Here is a 19039-nt window from a genome sequence, read left to right on the forward strand (position 1 = left end):
ATCAGTCAACAATGAATCAACATGCACTCATTAAGTGTTTACCGTGGGTTGGGCATTAGACTGCGTTCTGTTGATATAAGGAAAAAAATAAGTCACTGCCTTTGAGCAGCTTATGCTTTCATAAATAAATGAATAAATGTGTGTGTGTGTCTGTATGTCTGTGTGTATGGATATATTTGTGTCTGTGTGTATGTATATATTTTTGTGTGTGTGTATATTTGTGTGTGTGTGTACATATGTCTGTGTGTATGTATATATTTGTGTGTGTGTATATATGTCTGTGTGTGTGTGTGTATTTGTGTGTGTGTGTATGTGCGTGTATCCAGAAAGTAGAAAATAATCTTCCATGGCATTAGCATCTGAGAGGGACCAGGACAGGTCCCCTGGAGGAGATGATGCTTGAACCGATTCTTAAAGGTAGGTAGGATTTTCTGATTTTGAGGTATGGAGGAAGAACATTCCAGGTGGAGAAGACAGAGAGAGCAAAAGCAGAGAGGTGGGAGATGGAGTAGGGTATGTGAGGAACGGCAAGCGTGGGCATAGCAAAGACTGTGTAGAGCAAGGCAGAATGGCTATGTGATTCTGGATGCAATTTGGAGCCATGAGAATTTACTGGAGGTGGGGGTGGAAGGACGGAGTAGGACCCATACTTTAGAAGAATCCCTTTGGCAGCTGTGTGGATGATGAATTAGAGTGAGGAGAAACGAGTCAGGGAGCCGAATCAGAAAGCTACTGTCATAGTGCGGGCAAGAAGAGATTGATGACGGCCTGAATTAGGCCTGGGTGAGTGCAGAGGAGGAGAAGTAGGTTAGAGACGTTGTGTCGTGAAGGTAGAAATGAAGAGATGTGGAGATGGTCTGGACTGGTGCAATGAACAAGAGTGCGGCCTTGAGGATGATGCTGAAGTTACAAACTTGGGCTACAGGAAAAAGGATGGTGCCCTTGACAGTAACAGGGAGGTATGGGAGAAGGTTGTGTTGCTACAAACACACCCAACTGGAATCGCTTGGCTCATATTTCTTTATCTTGTCCTCAGAGATACCCTAACAAACCCTGTCAACTGCTTTGCTTATATAATTATCCACATCTATCTTTTATATAATTATCTGTATTTATTTACCTATTCATCTATCTACCTTTTACATAATTATATCTATCTACCTATCTATCTACCTATCTGTCTGTCTATCCATTCATCTATCTATCCATCTATCTATCCCCAGATAGATATCCCCCTACTTGTATCCCCAGAACTGAGCACAATGCCTGGTATGTAGGAGGCATGCAATAAATGCTTATTGACTCACATTTCCCATCTATCAGTATAACCTCATCTACCAAGGTAGATGTCAAAAAAGGATAAATAAAATAAATAAATAAGGATAAAGGATAAATAAAATAAATAAAATTTGTTCATAATGGCATGTTTTTTGTGAAACTAAACTGATGGCTAAGGATAAGCTAGAGAAAGACAACCAGGGCAGGAAGAGCACTTGGGAAAAAGGAAAGCCTATGAAAAGCTGTTAAGAAAATGAAAATATTTAGCCAGGAAAAAAGGTAACTTCATGGGAGTGATGCCATCTTTAAACAGCTAAGTAAGTCTGTCTGAGATTAGAGTCAATTAACTAACTAAGCAATTACTACGTTCCTAGGACGTGCCAGGAAAAAAGCAAACAGTCCCTGCTTTCCAGGAGTTGTTGTCACTTGTGGTTTTGTGCCTCTCTCTCCATATTTTCTACACATTTTTTTAAATACCAAGGTCATCAGAGAGTTCCTTAGGTGGCCACATCAGTTCAGTGGATGGACCACCCCTACCAAAAAGCAGGCTTCACTAACATCCTGTTCTGATGCTACACTTTGGGTTCTCAAGGGCTATGCCAGGCAGTCCTGTGATGTTAAAAGCAATAAGGAAGAAATCAACAACAAAATCCTAATAAGGCTAGTCAAAAAGAAAGGCAGTAGAATGATACACAACCTATTTTACAGCAGTGTGCTTCACTCTGAACCCACTGCATGCCCTTTAGCAGAGGCTTTTTTTTTTTTGAAGTTTCCTGACTTTATTGTTGTCAGAGGAATTGAGCCGAGAGGGCCTATAAAAGGAACAATGTTAACAATGCGTCCATACATAGTCTAGCACTTTATCAGATCAGGCTGGTGGCAATATGGCATCACACCACATTCCTTGTAATCACATTCTGCACACATCTCTTCACCTACATATGCTTTTTACAAACTATTTTAAGTTTGCTGCTCTGCAAAACAGTCCTTGTGCAGACATTATCTCACCATGTGATCCATATTTGAAAACAAGCAAGGCCACGAGACTCTTACCTCGGTCACGGAGGCTGTTTCTGAGAGCTCTTTCCAGCTGCTCCTCTTCGGTGAGCCCTGCTGTATAGACGTCATAGTTCCTTGGGACTTCTTGGTAAGGCTGCCTGTCGAACGAGTCCTCCTGATATCCGTTGTAGCCTTTAGGAGTTCAAATAAACAAACCAAAAAATGTACTAATGCCAAGCACACAAAGCTTTACGTGCATTACTTTATCTGATGATCACAATGACCCTGTGAACTAAGAACTATGCTTATGATTATACTCATTTTATAGAATGGGAAACTGAAGCTCAAAGAAGACTACATTGCCCACAATTATGAAGTTTTTAAGAGTGAGAGGGGAGTCTGAACTCAGTTTCACTATAGTTTTAAGCATGGAAAGAACAAAATACCAGAAATCATTGCTGATCTCATGTGTGACATAATACTCCACCTTGCCAGCAAGGCCATTTCCTGCTTTAAAATGTCCTAACAGTTTTAAAAATTAGGAATATGTAACTGAATGAGGGATATCTGCATTTACCATGTTTTTCTTCCTATTACAAGAAGAAATCGATTTAAATTGGATTTGGAAGGATGGGAGAGGAAGACATTGGTGTAGAACACTGGGATGATTTGGTGAAAACAAAACTAAAAGTTTGGAAGGATTTTAACGCAGGGCTGCACGGAGCCAGAGGAATGAACTAAAAGATACTTAGTGAGCCTTTGTGACTGACCCCATGATTCTATAGAAGAAGAATCTGTCACAGTCTGTTACCTGACTCATAGGCTCTCTGTGACGGACAAGATGGTGGAGAAGCATGGAACAGAATAAAGTTTATAACTGTCAATTTCCTTAGAAGCATAATTGATTCTCTATTTTCTCAAAGGAGGAAAAAGTAGGGAAGAGACAAGTCAGCTATTCAATTCCACTTTAAGAAACCCATTGGTCCTAGTAACAAATTTACCTGCTGGACAAAGACCAGTTCTAAAATGTCTTTTTTTAAAAACTTTTTCAAAAGAATGCCTATTTTATTCTACCACATGATGGGTTCCAAGAAATGCAGATGAGCAGAGAGAGCATTCTAGGCATGAGGGATAGTCTGCACAGGGGCAAAGACTGGGGAGACATGATATCATATATAGGCAACAGTAAGCAGACAGTCTGGATGGAGCGGATGAAAGGACAATTACTGTCATGCTTTCTGTTTTATTAAAGAATTGCTTAATACAGTTAGCATTAAACAAGTGTCCATTTATACACATGTACCTATGTCAAGAGCATTAGTAGGTGAGCCCTGCTTAAGTCATCCTAATGCAAATGAATCATGATAAACTGCAGTTAACATTTACATTGGGCTTCATGGTTTCCAAAGCACTTTGCCTAAAACATTATTTTCTCCTTACCACAACCACGTGAAGTAGGTACTTTTGTAAACCTCCATCAAAAATTTTAAAAGTCTCCATTTTACAGATGAGAACACAGACAGAGAAGGCAAATGACTTGTCACAGAACTGAGGTGGTAAATTCCAGATCTGCCTCACTCCAAGTTCACCACTCCATCCACTGTCACATGCTGCCTTCCTTAAAAAAGACCCCTTTTAGGCAGCCTAATTAAAATTCGTAATAAACCTGTCTTTTTTCAAGAAGATTCTACAGTGTCATTTTATTTTGCTTTGTTAAATTGGAAATAACACTAGCTTCTCGGAGTCAGAAGACTCAGGTTCAAAGCCCACCTATAACACTTGCTACCTGTGTGACATCATTTAATCTCCGTGGGCCTCAGTTTTCTTTCGTGAGAAATAAGGGGGCTGGGATAGCTGGCCTCTGAGGTTCTCTCTAGCGCTACCTCTGTGACACTGTGACCCTAATCTAGCCAAACTGGCTCCCCTTATCCAAAGCTGGGAGGCTAAGTTACTCCATCCTAAACAATTTAATTTCTTTGTCTTCCCCAAATGCAAAGTCTTAGCTACTATTGCCCAAGAAGATGAAGTAAACACCATTTTCTAAGTCATCACAATAGCCTGGGGAAGCAGAAGGATCTGGATATAATTTCTTAAAACTGCAATCCTCCACAAATCGACCTTCAGGCATAGGAAGCACGGGCTTCTCCTACTGTAATGGGAAACACCAATGGGAAAAACGTACTACAGTCAGGTGGATAATCAATGGCCCGCCGTGAAGCCCTGCTGCACGTCGATATCTACCTTTACCTGTAAATGTCTATTTATCTGTAAATGTCTTATTGCACTTACTAGCAAGCTCTTAACCCAAGTCCTATTTGCATTCATAATAGCCCAGGGACTTATACACAATGGACATTTAACAAATGGTTGGTGAATGAAATAATGAATATTTTCTCAAGAGACCAAATATCAATTTTTCACATTTCACTCTAAAATTAGAGCCGCTTCCATGGGGGCAAGTGTTGGAAACGCAATTAACATTGAACTCAGAACAAAAGAGCAATAAGTAAGTTAGCCCTAAAAGAAAAATGAGCAAAATGCTTACCAACAGGAATCTGAATTTGCTGAAGGAAGGCTAATCATTCCTGGGGCTGGAGGAGATGAAGCCTGCTTCCCTAATGGCCCCCAACCATTATGGTGTGGCAGAAAGGGCCTTTTACTTAGAGTGAGGGCACTTCCTACCTGTGTAGCCATGGGGAAGTCATTGAAACTCTCTGAACCTCAGTTTCCAAATCTGTATAAACAGCTATTGTGGGGACCAAATTGAGACAACTTATGCAGATCGCTTTGTAAATCTTAAAGCTCTATATGAATATCAGCTACTATTATCATTTAGGTGCAGCTAGGTGGTGCAGTGGATAGAGCTCCAGTTCTGGAGTCAGGAAGATCCGTGTTCAAATTCAGTCTCAGAACTAGCTATGTGACACTGGGCCAGTCACTTAACCTATCTCACTCAGTTTCCTCATTTGTAAAATGAGCCAGAGAAGGAAATGGCAAACCACTCCAGTATTTTTGCCAAGAAAACTCCAAATGGGTCATAAAGAGTCAGACGCAATTGAAATAACTAAATAACAACATTATTATTGTTATTATAAATAGAAAAAGCATATTGGGCAGTTACTAGTCTCACTTATGACCAGTTTCACGCTCTTACAAAAAGTCATTCTCTCACAAAAGTTCTTTCCTGATGTGTTTTGGGAATTTTTGTGTCATTTCGGCAGGGGGCTCTTTTTGGGGGGTGGGGGAGGTATTTTTTGCTGTTTAACATTCAGTTAAATTAAAATCTAAAATGCCTGAATGCCTCTGATTACTCAGTCTTGTATCTTCATAATCTGTCATATATATATATTTACAGTGACTTGAGGGAACATTTTCTTGATTTAGAAAATGCCTTTTTCCTCATGTTACTTCCCATTCAAACATCCCGGCCAATGCCTTACTGAAATATAGTTTACAAGCCTGAACATCTGAATACTACAAAACCTAATTTTGGTACTTGTCAGACAAAGGAGGGAGGGGGAGGGATGGGAGGAACTTGCAGTGTGTAAATCAAAGACCTGTGTGATTAAAGGTATTATATCTGAGTCATCAATAACCCTGAGAATCTCAATAACATGTGCAACAAAGAGAATGGGCCTTCGGGTACCAGGAACATTCTCTAACAGTTCTGCTGGTCCAATTAGCTTTCTTTTTATAGCTCTATAATTTATATTCCTGGAAAACTCTAACAAACACTTAAGAGAATTACATTTAAATTATATTTAAAAACCAAACCTAGTTGAACATTCTTTCATAGCTATATACTTTGGCACTATGTTAAAAGAAATTCTGGTTATCATTATTCCATTAGCTTTCCATCTGTTCCTTATAGACATACCAGATTTTCATGGCAAAGGAGATCAAGAAACAATACCGAGATTAGAAAAATTGGTCACAGATTTTTTTTTACATTCATGAGGTTCATTGGCTTATGAAACCTTTCTTAGCTGGGAATGGCCATATTAACAATAAGTCTGTACTCACAAGAGATCCACTCTTAAAATATTCCTCGGCTGGTTGCTTTATAGGATGTTGCTTTTTGCAAAGCTAAAATTCTTTCCTGGAATCACTGAACGCTAGAGCTGGAAGGGACTCTGGCAATCATTTGGTCCAAATTCCTCATATTAGGGATGAGGACCATGAAGATCAGAGAGGTTAAGTGATTTTCCCATGGCCACCCAGTATCTGTGCCCAAGCCATATGAAAAAAATGCAGATGTGGTGCTTTTTGTATGGGGTGAAGGGGCTGCAAAAATGTTTCAAAGAAGGGAAATGGGGCCCTTTATTTTGTCCTGCTAACGGTCTGGTTTGTGGATCCTGAGCATCTTCTATGGGAGGGAGTTATGAAGTGGGTTCCCTTTTTACAGAGCGGACAGGTGAGTCATAGGAGGAGCAAACAAATAAAAGGGACGAATTGACAGTTAAATTAGCCTTTGGCAGTCATGACTTCTCTTTAAGAATCCAGACTGAGAGGAAAAAACCATGGATCACAGGTTCATCGAGCTATAACCAGAAGGGGCCACAGAGGTCATCTAGCTCCATCGCCCATTTTACAGGAGAGGAAGCTGAGGCCAAAGGTCACATAGTAGTAAGCTCTAGGGGTGGGATTTAAATCCAGATCCTCCAACCGAAAAGCCAAACCAAATAACCCCAGATCTAGGGGTTTTTTTGGTTATCCAGTTATTTCAGTTGTGTCTGACTCTTCATGACCCCATTTGGGGTTTCTTGGCAAAGATACTAGAGTGGTTTGTCATTTCCTTCTCCAGCTCATTTTACAGATGTGGAAACTGAGGCAAACAGGGTCAAGTGCCTTGTCCAGGGTCACAAGCTACTAAGTATCTGAGGCCAGTTTGAACTCAGGTTTTCCTGATACCAGGCTCTATACCCTGTGCCACCCAGCTGCCCCCATTCTAGGTGCACAAGTGTATTGTTAGGAAAGGTTAAAAACAAACAAACATAATCAATGCCCTCTAGAATCGTGTGGTCTAAAAATGGACAATGGAGACAAAGGGGAAAAAGACCTATCACACATAGGCATAAAAAGTACTGTATAATGATTCTACAGGACCAAGAGCTATCCTTGTACTCAACATGAGTACAATTGAGATCAAACATTTATTAAGCACCTACTATGTACCAGGGACTGCGCTAAGCACTAGTAATAGAGAAGGAGGCAAAAGACAATCCTCACCCTCAAGGAGCTCACAATCTAATGGATTGTGATCAGATATTTATTAAATGCCTACTATATGACAAGCACCACAGTGCAGTAGGTGGAGAGAGTAGTTCTGGCATCAGGAAGAGACCTGAGTTCCAGTCCTGTCTCTGACACATAATATAGTATGCCCATATGGAAGTTTCTCCCAGGGAACTCTCCAAGGTAGTACATTACAGCTGAGCTGTGGATTTGCATTGGGAGGGGGAATCTCTATACTGAAGAGTTCTCCCCATCAAGGAATTCATAAGTACTGACTTTAAAAACAATGTAATGCAGATGAACCCATTCCCCATGCATCTAACCTGAGGTTCAAATATTCCCAGCAGAAAATGAATTTTTCCCAGATGGAATTAGGTCTAAGTCAGGGGTAGGGAACCTGTGGCCTCAAGGATTTGTTCTGTGACGTTCAGATTCAGTCAAAGGGCCACATGTGGCCTTGAGGCATTGGTGTAGTGCTGTAGGACTTACAAAGCATTTTAGAAATATCTTATTTTATCTTAATGACCCTGGGAGGTTGGTTATTGTCGTTTAGTTGTATCAGTCTGTCTGACTCTTCATGACCGCATTTGGGGCTTCTTGTCAGAGATACGGCAGTGGTTTGCCATTTCCTTCTCCAGCTCATTTTACAGATGAGGAAACTGAGGCAAACTTAAGTAACTTGCCCAGCTAGTAAGTGTCTGAGGCCAGATCTGAACTCAGGAAGATGAGTTTTGCTGACTCCAGGCCCAGCATTCTACCTACTTTGCCACCTAGCTGCCCCAGTCCTAGGATATGGGTGCTATTACTATGCTCATTTTACAGATGAGGAACTGAATAAAACAGAAGTTAAGTAACTTGCTGAGAGTCACCCACTTAGTAAGGATCTGAGACTTGAATTCAGGTCTTCCTGTGATGCTTAGATCCCTCATAGTGGTCTTATGGTTTCCAGATCTTGTTGTTTGTCCTTCATTCTTGAAGAAGACCAATGACATCAGGAAGGAGATGTCTTGACTTGCAAGTGAACTGGATTTAAGTGAAGCAGAGTGTAATATTAAGCAGGGTGGGACTTTTTTTTTTTTACTGTTTTCTCTTTTAGAATGTTAAAGTAATCAAGTGCCTCTGATTAAGTCTTGCTAGGTGCTAAGCCCCAGGCCCACACCCTTTTGCTGATTAGGTGTGAAGCCTTCAGGCCCTAAGCAGGGCATAAAACTCAGAGGTTAGCATTTTGTTTGGGGTTCTCACTCACTGGAAGAGTGTCCTGTGATTTGACTAGATGAGACTCTGGGCAGCCATTGTTAAGAGCACTCCCCACCCCCACCCCCGGCTTTGAAGAAACCCAGACGTTGGTGCTTCTCTGGCAGTATTGCTATGAATAGACTGGTTTGTGTTGTTTGTTCTGTTTACATTGTCTCTGTAATTTCTATTTTTATTTGCTCTGAAGTTCAGGGTGCTGGCTTTCCCCTCTGAACTAAGTGAATGATATATGTATGTTTGATTAAAGTGAGATGTTAACCCCTTTAAGTTGCTTTCCTTAGAAAAGCAGATCAAAAGAACCTGTGCTGGAAGCTCTTCTGTGTGCTGGTGTTTATTGGTCACACAGCCACAGTAGCTGCTAGCAACATTGTTGTTACACAGAGCTGTACAAAGTCATCAGCCTCACTCTCTCTTCCAGGGTCATCTGGGTCCACTGGCAAGAAAAAGATCAGCATGACTGGAGATGGCCCTGGATTCAGTGGGGGACCTTGGCCTTTTTCAGCTAAGGTCATTAACAGGTCTCTGATTGTCTGAGGCAACACCCATTCAGTGATTCAAAACAAAAGATGGCCTAGTGTGCATACTTAAAAAAAAAAATCAAACTGGGAGGAGAAGACCTTCAGGGTTCCCAGTCAGAACAGAAATAATTGCTATTTACACTCAGAGCCATCAAAACCCAAACAATGACCAACTGAAGGTTGGGCTGGGACCTATTGTGGGCCAATAATGTGAGAGCCAAAGTGATTTGGATTTGAGGCATGATCTAGTAGGTCCATTTGAATCCCAATGGGCTTTATCAAGTCTTGGTTTTCCAGGGCTGTATTTTAAGAAATCATAAATGAAACTACCTGGGGCAAAAAAGTTCAATTGTCCCAGTTTTTTTTTAAATGATATAATAAATAAATAGGAAGAGAAAAAAATCTAGCCCATAAATCCCAAGATACCTTGTGAGGTATCAGAAAAGTTTATATTCCTTTGGCCAAAGCCCCCACAGGTAAGGGTATGATTCTCCATGTGGACAGAGTGAGAAAAAGGAGAGGAGAAAGGAAGAGGAAGGAGAGGAAGAAGGAAAGGAAGGAGGAGGAGGAGAAGGAGAAGAAGGAGGAGGAGGAGGGGGAAAAGGAGGAGAAGGAGGAGGAGGAGGAGGAGAGGGAAAAGGAGAAGGAAAGGGAAAGAGGGAGGGAAGGAAGGAGGGAGGGAGGGAGGGAAGGAAGGAAGGAAGGAACATCGTCCAACTGAAAGTGGCCAATTGGGTCCCTGGTGGAGCAGCTACTACTACTCACAGATTTTTGTTTGTCCTTCATTCTCAAACAGGACCAATGACACCAGGAGGGTGATGTCTTGACTTGCAAGTTTAAGTGAGGCAGAGCTCTGCAAAGTCATCAGCCTCACTCTCTCCTCGATCCAGAGAAGTCCCAACCATCCAAACCCATAGTTACTGTGAGAAGACTTGAGTTGGGTATGTCATGTTCCATGAGCTTCTTGCTAAGAGCTGAGTAAGAGTAGTTCCTAAGCTCTATAAGAATGGTAAATTCTAAGGACACTTTGTGCCACACATTTGATGTTGCCAGTTTGGCCTATGATACTTATCCAGACAGCCATCTACTTTCAGCGTGTCACTGAGACCCAGCTCTGCTGTAGACATCTTGGAGCCAAAGTGAGCTACAATGATGACAAATCTGGGTCAATCTGACCTCCCCCATAGAGGTTTATTATGAAAAGATCAATAGGGATTTTACCAGAAATGCAGCTGTACCCAGATTCTGGCAGAAACTGCCCCTGGTCTAGCCTAGACCTCCCATCTGGAGACCTCTGGGAAAAACTGGCTTAAATCAAATGTTTGGGGCAGGCCTACTATGTGCTCTTCATTATACTAGGTGCTACAGAGGATGCCAAAGACGCCATGAACTCTAGATGCCCAAAGCAGTTCAAAATCTAGTTTATGAGAGAAAAAGAAAGATACCTTAAACATTCAGGAAACAATACATAAATAAGTGTGGGGTTGCTGCTTCATGTTTTAAGCCCTGTAGGAGTTCAGCGATGTCACAAATAAATGGGGTCAAGGAAGCCTTGATAGAGAAGTAACTTGACCGGAGTCTTCAAGGATAATGAAGAGAAATGACAAGGGCACAGTCTCTGCTTCTAGTCTCTTCCCTCTCCGATCCACATCTCCCAAATGGCTGCCATATTGATATTCCTTAAGTGCAGGTCTATCCATGTCACCCCTTCTCCATGAGCTCCAGTGGCTTCCCTACTATCTAAAATAAAATACTAACTCCTCTGTTTAGGGTTTAAAGTCCCTTATGATGTGGTTACAGATCACCTTTTGCACTTGAAATTCCAGCCAAATTGGCTTATTGGCTCTTCCAAGAATTTGACATTCCACTCATTTCTCAACCCCATGCCTTTGCTCTGTTCCCCATGCCAGGAATGCCCTCTCTTGATCCTTACCTCTTCTTCACAGAATTCCTCATTTCTTTCAAAACATAAGGGACACCTCCTGCAAGTGGTCTCCCTCCTCATCCAGGTGCTAGTGCCCTCCCCGTCCCCACAGTGGAAATTATTTTGTATAAATCAAGTCACTTTCTTTGGTTAATTTGTTTCCCTCCAATACAATGGGGGGGGGGGTGCCTTGAGAGCAAGGATTGTTATTTACATTTTGTTTTGTTTTCTTTGTCTTGTCTCCCCAGGGCCCAGCACAGAACCTGGCACGAACTCGGAGCTAATAAATTTTTTTAAATGAATGAATGAAACTAAGACAAACAGATAGAATAGATGAGAATGAGACTAGCTTAAACTAGGCAAAAGATTCAAGCTTGGGAGGAGAGAGAAAATTGGGACAAATGGGACAAGTCCAAAGGGCAAAAAACCTGGGAAAACTAGTAGGGACATTTGTATTTGATAGAGCAGGCAACAAGGAGCAGGTTTCTAAGGAGAGGATCACAGAATTTTACGGACCCAGCCCAACACCTCTCATTTTACAGCTGTGGAAACTGAGGGCCAGAGTCAATAACTTGTCCATATGTGAAAGAGACAAATGGCAGAGTTGGGACCCAGAACCCAGGACCTCCGACTCTCACCAAGTCCAAATGAAAATGTGTTTAAGAAAGATTAATGTGGCAGGTGTACTCAGAAGTGATCAGAGGGGAAAGACATAGATAAACAAATTATTGAGTGGAATCAATATAGATGTACAAAAGATAGCTCAGTAGAAGGCAAGAGGCATAAGAAGACCAGGTCCTTGGCGGATTTCTGATAGAAATGATCCTGGGACAAGGTGCTCTTCTGCTCTTAAGGGATACGCCCTGGATGTATGATTTCCTTGACACAGAGAAATCTCAAGTGAAGACACTACTTGTACCAAGGTGAGTTGGCATCTTCCCCAAAACTTCTCATCTTAAGAGAGTTGCCTGGAGCACTGAGAGGTTCAGTGACCTGCCCAGGGTCACACAGCCAATTGACCCCATACTTTTCTGGCTGTGAGTCTGACTCTCTACCTGCCATGCCATTCATACTTATAAATCTATCTGCAATATCCTCCCAACTGGCCTCCCTGCTTTCCTCCTTCAACCCATTTTTCACCTGGCTCTTGAAGGGCTATTATTCCTAAGATGCAGAACTGCAGAATCTGACATCTGGAAGGGACCTTGGCAGTCATTTCTCTGGTCCAATCCATATGAGAAAGGCACCTTCTACCATAACATACCTGACAAGTGGTCATTGGCTTCTGGCTGAAGATTGACAAAGAGGGAGAAGCCATCATCTCCCAAGGAGGCCACCTCCACTTTGAGGATCACTCTGATTGTGAGGAAGCTTTTCCCGATGTCCAGATGACAGTGGCCTCTTGGTCACCCACTGCTACTGGCTCTTCTCACCAGGGCCAAAAACAAAACAATTCTAGTCCTTCCCTCTTTCACCCAAAGTCTCTCCCTTCAAATACTTGGAGATGGCTACCATGTCTTCCTCTGCCCCTCTGAGGCTAGATGTGCCTGTATCCCTACGTTAGCCCTAATTTTTCTCCAGAAATACAGTCCTGAATTTCCAACTGCCTGCTGGGCAGTGTGTCACCTCAAACTCATCCCTTCTAAGATGAATCTCATCATCTTCCCATCATAATTGGCCCCTCCTGCGAATTTCCCTATTTTTGTTGAAGGCATCACCTTCCCCCCAGTCATCCAGATCTGAAACCGCATCATCTTGGAATTTTAGAGGCAGCATGGAAAAGTAGACACAGTTCTGAACTCGGAGTAAGCAAGACCTTAGTCACTTACTAGTTCTGTGTGACCGTAGGCCATTTAATTTCTCTGTATCTCAGTTTCTTCATCCATAAAATGAAAGGAGAGCAGATTGGGGGAAGGGATAATCAGAATGCACACCATCTTGGGGTGGGGGGAGGGGAGAGATGGGGAGAAAATTTGAAACTCGAGATCTTTTGGAAGTAAATGCTGAAAACTAAAAATAAATTAATAAAAACAATAAATTCATAAAAATTTAATTAAAAATAATAAAAAATAAATTAATTTAAAAAAATTAAGTGAGGGGGGAAGAGTAGATGTTAGACTTAAGAGCCCTTCCAGATAGGATTCTGTGATCTGACCTTCTCATGTCCTTCTGCCCCTGGCTGCCAATACCCATCACATCTAGCTACATCATGTCCCTTCTCTCCATCCATGCTATTACCAGACTTGTCGGCAGCTTCATCACCTCCTGACTGAACTACTGCATTAGCTTCTAAATCAGTATCCCATATCTCCCACCTCCAATCCATTCTTTACCAAGCTTCTCTAAGGCACCAAACCTGACTGTCAATTATCTGATTAAAAACAAAAAACAAAATCTTCCATTGCTCCCTATTGCTTCTAGTATTAAAATACAAACTCAATAAAGGTCTTCCAATCAATCAATTAACCAATATTGATTAAGGGCTTGCTACACGCCAGGCACTGCATTAAGTACTTCGATATCTGGCTAAATGTTCCTTAAAGTTCCTTACAGCTCTGACTCTAGGACACCTACAGTACTTTATTTCACATTACTATCCTTCCCATACATCACATTACAGCCAAATGTGACCATCAGGTGCTCCCCCAAATGCAACATGTCACCTCTGGCTTCCATGCATTCACTGAAGTCATTCCCCATGCCTGGAATGCACACGCTCTTCTAATTTTTATTGTTCAGAATGCTTCTCTTCCTTCAAAGGCTTAGCTCAAGAGCCTCCTCCAGGTGACACCTTCCCTGATTCTCCAGGCTGAAAGTATTCTCTCATTCCCCTGATGTTCCTACAGCACTTGGTCCCCTTCATTCCCCGTGTTGTGTTTTATTTTTGTACGTGACATTCTCCCCAGTACAAGATGAGTATATTAAAGGTAGGGTCTATAAAATTTTTGTCTTTGTGGCCCCCGGTGTCTCACACAGTTCCTTACACATACCGGGTACTTAATAAAATGTTTCTTGAATGAATATGGGACAAGGCCACAGAAAAAGTTTGGCTTTGAAAGTGTTTTTTTGAAATCAAGACCGTTCTGACTATAATGTTAGTGAAGGATCAGCGTACTGTGCCAAGGGAGGTTAGGGCTGCTACACATTTTCAAGGATGATTCTCCCTATCTACACCCTGGGTGATCTCATCCATTCCCATGGCCTTGATTATAACCCTCACATTGATGAATCCCAGATTTATCATTCCATTCATGATCCCTCCCCATGGTTCTCTCTCTCCTGCATCTTTTGCTATCCTGCAAACAGAGCCTGCAGGCTAAATTATTATTTCCTCAAAGTTATAATGGTGAGAACTGGTCTCATTTTTCCCTTTTCCAATTACCAAATGGGGTATCTTGTGAACTGACTATTTAAAGAATTATTCTTAATTCTGCTAGGTTAAGTCAATGGTGCCTAGTTACCAGAGGTAATGAAAACACAGGGAAGCAAACCTGCTGTCACCCTGACTGTCACAACCAGAAATAAGCTGTGAACACACTCACTGTTTCTGATTTAACACTGACAGAAGAGTGTTAAAAAAAAAAAAGCTTTTGTTACTGTCAGTTTTATAAAATATTCTGTCCCATCCACTGCCAAAAAATGCCCTGTGCTCTTGGTTTATGAATAACAAGCATTCGTGTACATATATATAAAAAGCTAAGCCACTACCAACAGCTGCAGGAAGCCAGCCAATGCATGGTCTTTACTGTCATACGGTGTGAACGTGGCTGGACACTAGTCTTTTCATAATGACTGAAACAACCTTATCAGCGGGGCTTTAAAATCGATAAAAAATTCAACAGGCAAACTAGACAATTACCACGGTTCACGGGTTACCAGAACTGGAAGGAGGCTTGATGGTAATCTATTCTACGCCATTTGACCTGGAGACCCCCTCTACCACATACCCAGTGAGTGGTTGTCTGCTCATTGCTTTTAGAGCTCCAGGAAGGGAAAATGCTTCTTCCACTTGGGACAGTGCTAGCATCGTTCATGCTTTCATATACTCCTCTACTTTGTTCTTCCTGATAAGCTGAAATATTTTGATTTGGTTATGATGACCAAGCTAAGCATACAAAAGAACAATTGAAAATTACAATTATTCTCTGCATCATGCCATGGGTTGGAGAATGACTAAAGAAATTATGTTCTATGAATGGAATAGAATACCACTGTGCCACTGGAAATGACATAAGAGGCAGCTTCAGAGAAATCTGGGAAGATGTACTATATAAACTGAAGCAGAGTGAAGTGAAATTTATACTAATTGTAAAGATAAACAAATTTGAAAGACTTAAGAACTTAATTCCAGAGGACTAATGATAAGTCATACCATATATCCTGACGGAAAGGTGATAGATTCAAGATGCAGAATGAGACATATATTTTTAGATACGGCCAGTGCAGAATTTTGTTTTTCTCGACTATGGATTTTTTTTTATTTGTGAGGGATAGTTTAGAACTTGACTATTTAAAGAATATTACTATTTTCTCAGTTCTGCCAGTTACCAGAGAAGCAACCTATCACCCTGAGGGAGGGGGAAAACCTGGATGGAGAGGAAAGGAAAATAAATGCTTATTAATTGAAAAGGAAAAAAAAAATCTTTGTGATTTCTAACCATTGCTTCTCATTCTGCCACCTGGGGCCAAGCAGAACACATTCTATTTCACCTTTTTTTTTTAAGTGGCTGCCTTTCAAAAATACTTGAAGACAGCTATAATGTCCCCTCTTCTTCAAGCTAAATATCCTCAATTTTCAAAACATGGAAAACCATGCTTCCTTCCGCACATGCTATCTGCATCCCACCCACACTGCTCTCTCTCACCTAGTCCTCATTAACTATACCTGGAATAAATCAATTTTCATTATTCTACAGTCCATTAGGCAAAATATGTTATTTGTCCAGGACTGTGTTTCTCCGTTATGTGTTGGTCCTGTGTCACCAATTAGATTATAAATTTCTTGAGGATATGGGTTATCTTTCTACTTTTGTCTCTTTCTGCAGGGCTCACTTGATAAGTGTAATTGACTGATGGATAAAAAAAAATCTTTAATACTTTATGATCAAATAAAGAAAAGGCAGCAGATCTGGATCAGCAGATCAAAATATAGGCTCATTTTAAAGAGCATGTCCTTTGGACACACTCTTGAAAATAAATCCACAACCATCTATTTTGAACTGTATAGCTATTCTAAATTGGCATGCATGCAAAGTACATAGAGTACTTCCCGAGCCTGCTGCTTCCCTAGCACGTCATCTGGCAATGCTCCAGTTACCCTAGTGCTCTCTGGGGTAGCTGGAATGTGGTACATGCAGCCCTTGACCTATGCATTTGAACCAGGCATTCTGCCCCACCTACCTACTGGAAAGTAGGGAGAAGAAGCAATGCATTCTGTTCACCCATCTAACGTCACTTAATTTCAGAGGCACTCTCTCAGTTTGGTAATGATATTTAGAAAATGTGCTAGAGGAGTCTTGTTTCATTGAAGACAGTCCCTAACACTCAGCAGTATGAGCTAAATGGAAAGGCCTCTGGGCTAGGAATGAGATATCCCATGTTCTAGCTTGGACTTCACCACGTCTGTGGCTTTCTGTTACACATTTTTTCATGCCTAAGACTCCTATTCACCATTCCTATTACCAACTCGTCTTCCTAGTCCACTGCCCCCCCCCCCACTTTAATAACTTTATTTTTAGCTTCCTTTCAGGGACAAATGAAATACTCTTATCATGTGTCTGAAGGAGCTTGGAGTCCCACATTAGAATAGAGTATTATTCTTATCATCATCACCATTATTATATGAAATATAGCAGACTGGAGTAGCCATTCTTTGTGTCAACCCTTCAAAGATCTGATTTTACTGGTGTGAGCATTCACTTCTCCAATATCAATGGGAACTTCTCTAGAACAATGGGAAGTCCTCAAGAATGCTAGAACTGCTCTAAAACGTTACAACTGCTAGACATCCTCAAGGGTGGTTAGGGCCGAAAAAAGCCATACCCTACGGCCAAGCCGGTGATAAGCACCTCTGTATGTAGGCAGGGGGACCCTCAGTCCACAGGTACACAGTCCATCAATGAGACGGTAGTCACAGCCTCCCCAGCTTACTAGGATCAGGCAGAACTTGAGCTTCCCTGGAAGAGCCTTTTAGAAACCAGGGTCACCTCTATGCCACAACGAGATATCTTAGTGGTACTATTGTAAAGCAGGAAGCTTTATTCTGTTTCTCAATAAATTATAATAAATGGAATAACCAGTTATAGTAATAATACAGCAATCAATCAGGACCCTGAGAATTATCAATAAAACAGTAAATTGATTCATTTAATAAATGGAATAAGCAACAATAGGTTTTGTGTTATAGTGAATAGACCCCTTGGACTTGGAGTCCAGAAGACCTCGGTTCAAGTCTCACTTCTGACACTTACCAGCTAAGGGACCGAGGGCAAGTCATTTAACCCTGACTAATCTTGGGTGGAGAAGGTTCCCGTACAGATGAAATCATGTAAAAAAAATTTAAAAAAACTATTGTTGAAGCCATTTTCATAAGGTACTTACCTGTATTACTGAAGTAATATTGCTGTCCTGGGTAATGGGTGTTGAAGGAAAATATACCTAAATCAAGAAAAATAAAAAGGGGCATGAGGTATTTTTATACTTTATAAATCATACTCACATTTAAAATATAGAGAAGAAAACAAAAAAATTCAAAAAGGGATACACACGTATCAGGGCCATTTTGTTACTACCTTGTTCAATTTTAAAAACCACAGTCGGTGACAGAAATTCCTGGTTTCATATACATGGGCCTACTTTGTTCTTCCTCGAATATTGAAATATTTGTGTTTGGTAATGATGGCTAAGTTCATAATAAAAAAAGCATAATTCAAAATTATAATCATTTTGCTGATACTTGGGGTGAACTGCAAAAAATTTTTAATGTCTTCAACTTTTCCAGGAAAAAGGAAAGGTTTATTTTCTCCCTTATACAATTCATTCCTTGTAGAATTGGTGTTGCTACATTGTCTGTAGGTGATAACAGGTTAAATGAATAAGTCCTCATCCAGAATGTCTAGGCAGCAGCAAAGAATGGTGCAAAGCTCGCTGGCTGTGTAGTCAGAAAACCTGGGTTCATCTCTGACCTCTAACATTCACTAAGCGACCTTGGTCAAGTCATTTGACTCAACCCGCTGGGGTTCAGTTTCCCTGACTCAAAAACAAAAGGGTTGTGCTCAATGGTCTCTTAGGTGCCTCCAATCTCCAGACATTATCCTATGATCCATGACTGCATTATTTGAAAATACTCTGAGTACAAATTCACTGTGTTTCTGAAGATGGAATAAATGTATTTTTTAAAAGAATATCTAACTCTATTTATAATATCCACAAAAAGAGAAAGATTGACAGAAGCCAGAATACTCACTGGTAAAAATTCGAGTTCTCATTCTCAACAGCATTGCTAACATCCATAAAGCACATACTATGTGCCACGTAGGCACTGTGCCTAAATAATTCATAATTATTATCTCTTTGGAGCCTCACAACAACCCTGGGAAGTAGATGCTCTTACTTATGAAAAAACTGAGGCAAACAGGAGTTAGGTGACTCACCCAGTCACTCAGCTACTAAGCGTCTGAGGCCAGATTTGAACTCAGGACTTCCTGACTCTATGCTCACTGTTTCACCCACTGCATAACCTAGGTGCCCACTATTCATCCTTCAACGAGCTGGCAATTTTTTTTGGTGGGGGGGACACATGGAGAAATTTTAAAATGATTATGGCTGCTGA

General features: G+C 41.1%; 1 protein-coding gene across 1 annotated transcript in view; it reads right to left on the reverse strand.

Moving 5' to 3' along the window:
- RHBDD1 (rhomboid domain containing 1) overlaps window positions 1-19039 on the reverse strand; it is a 174341-nt gene that overhangs the window by 64561 nt on the left and 90741 nt on the right. The window contains exons 5-6 of the mRNA XM_036756349.1: window positions 17809-17865; window positions 2332-2469 (exon numbers count right to left, since the gene is read on the reverse strand). Coding sequence (XP_036612244.1) covers window positions 2332-2469; window positions 17809-17865 — 195 coding nt within the window. The remainder of the gene's footprint in view (window positions 1-2331; window positions 2470-17808; window positions 17866-19039) is intronic.

Source organism: Trichosurus vulpecula, chromosome 4 (assembly GCF_011100635.1).
Source record: "Trichosurus vulpecula isolate mTriVul1 chromosome 4, mTriVul1.pri, whole genome shotgun sequence".
NCBI lineage: Eukaryota > Metazoa > Chordata > Mammalia > Diprotodontia > Phalangeridae > Trichosurus > Trichosurus vulpecula.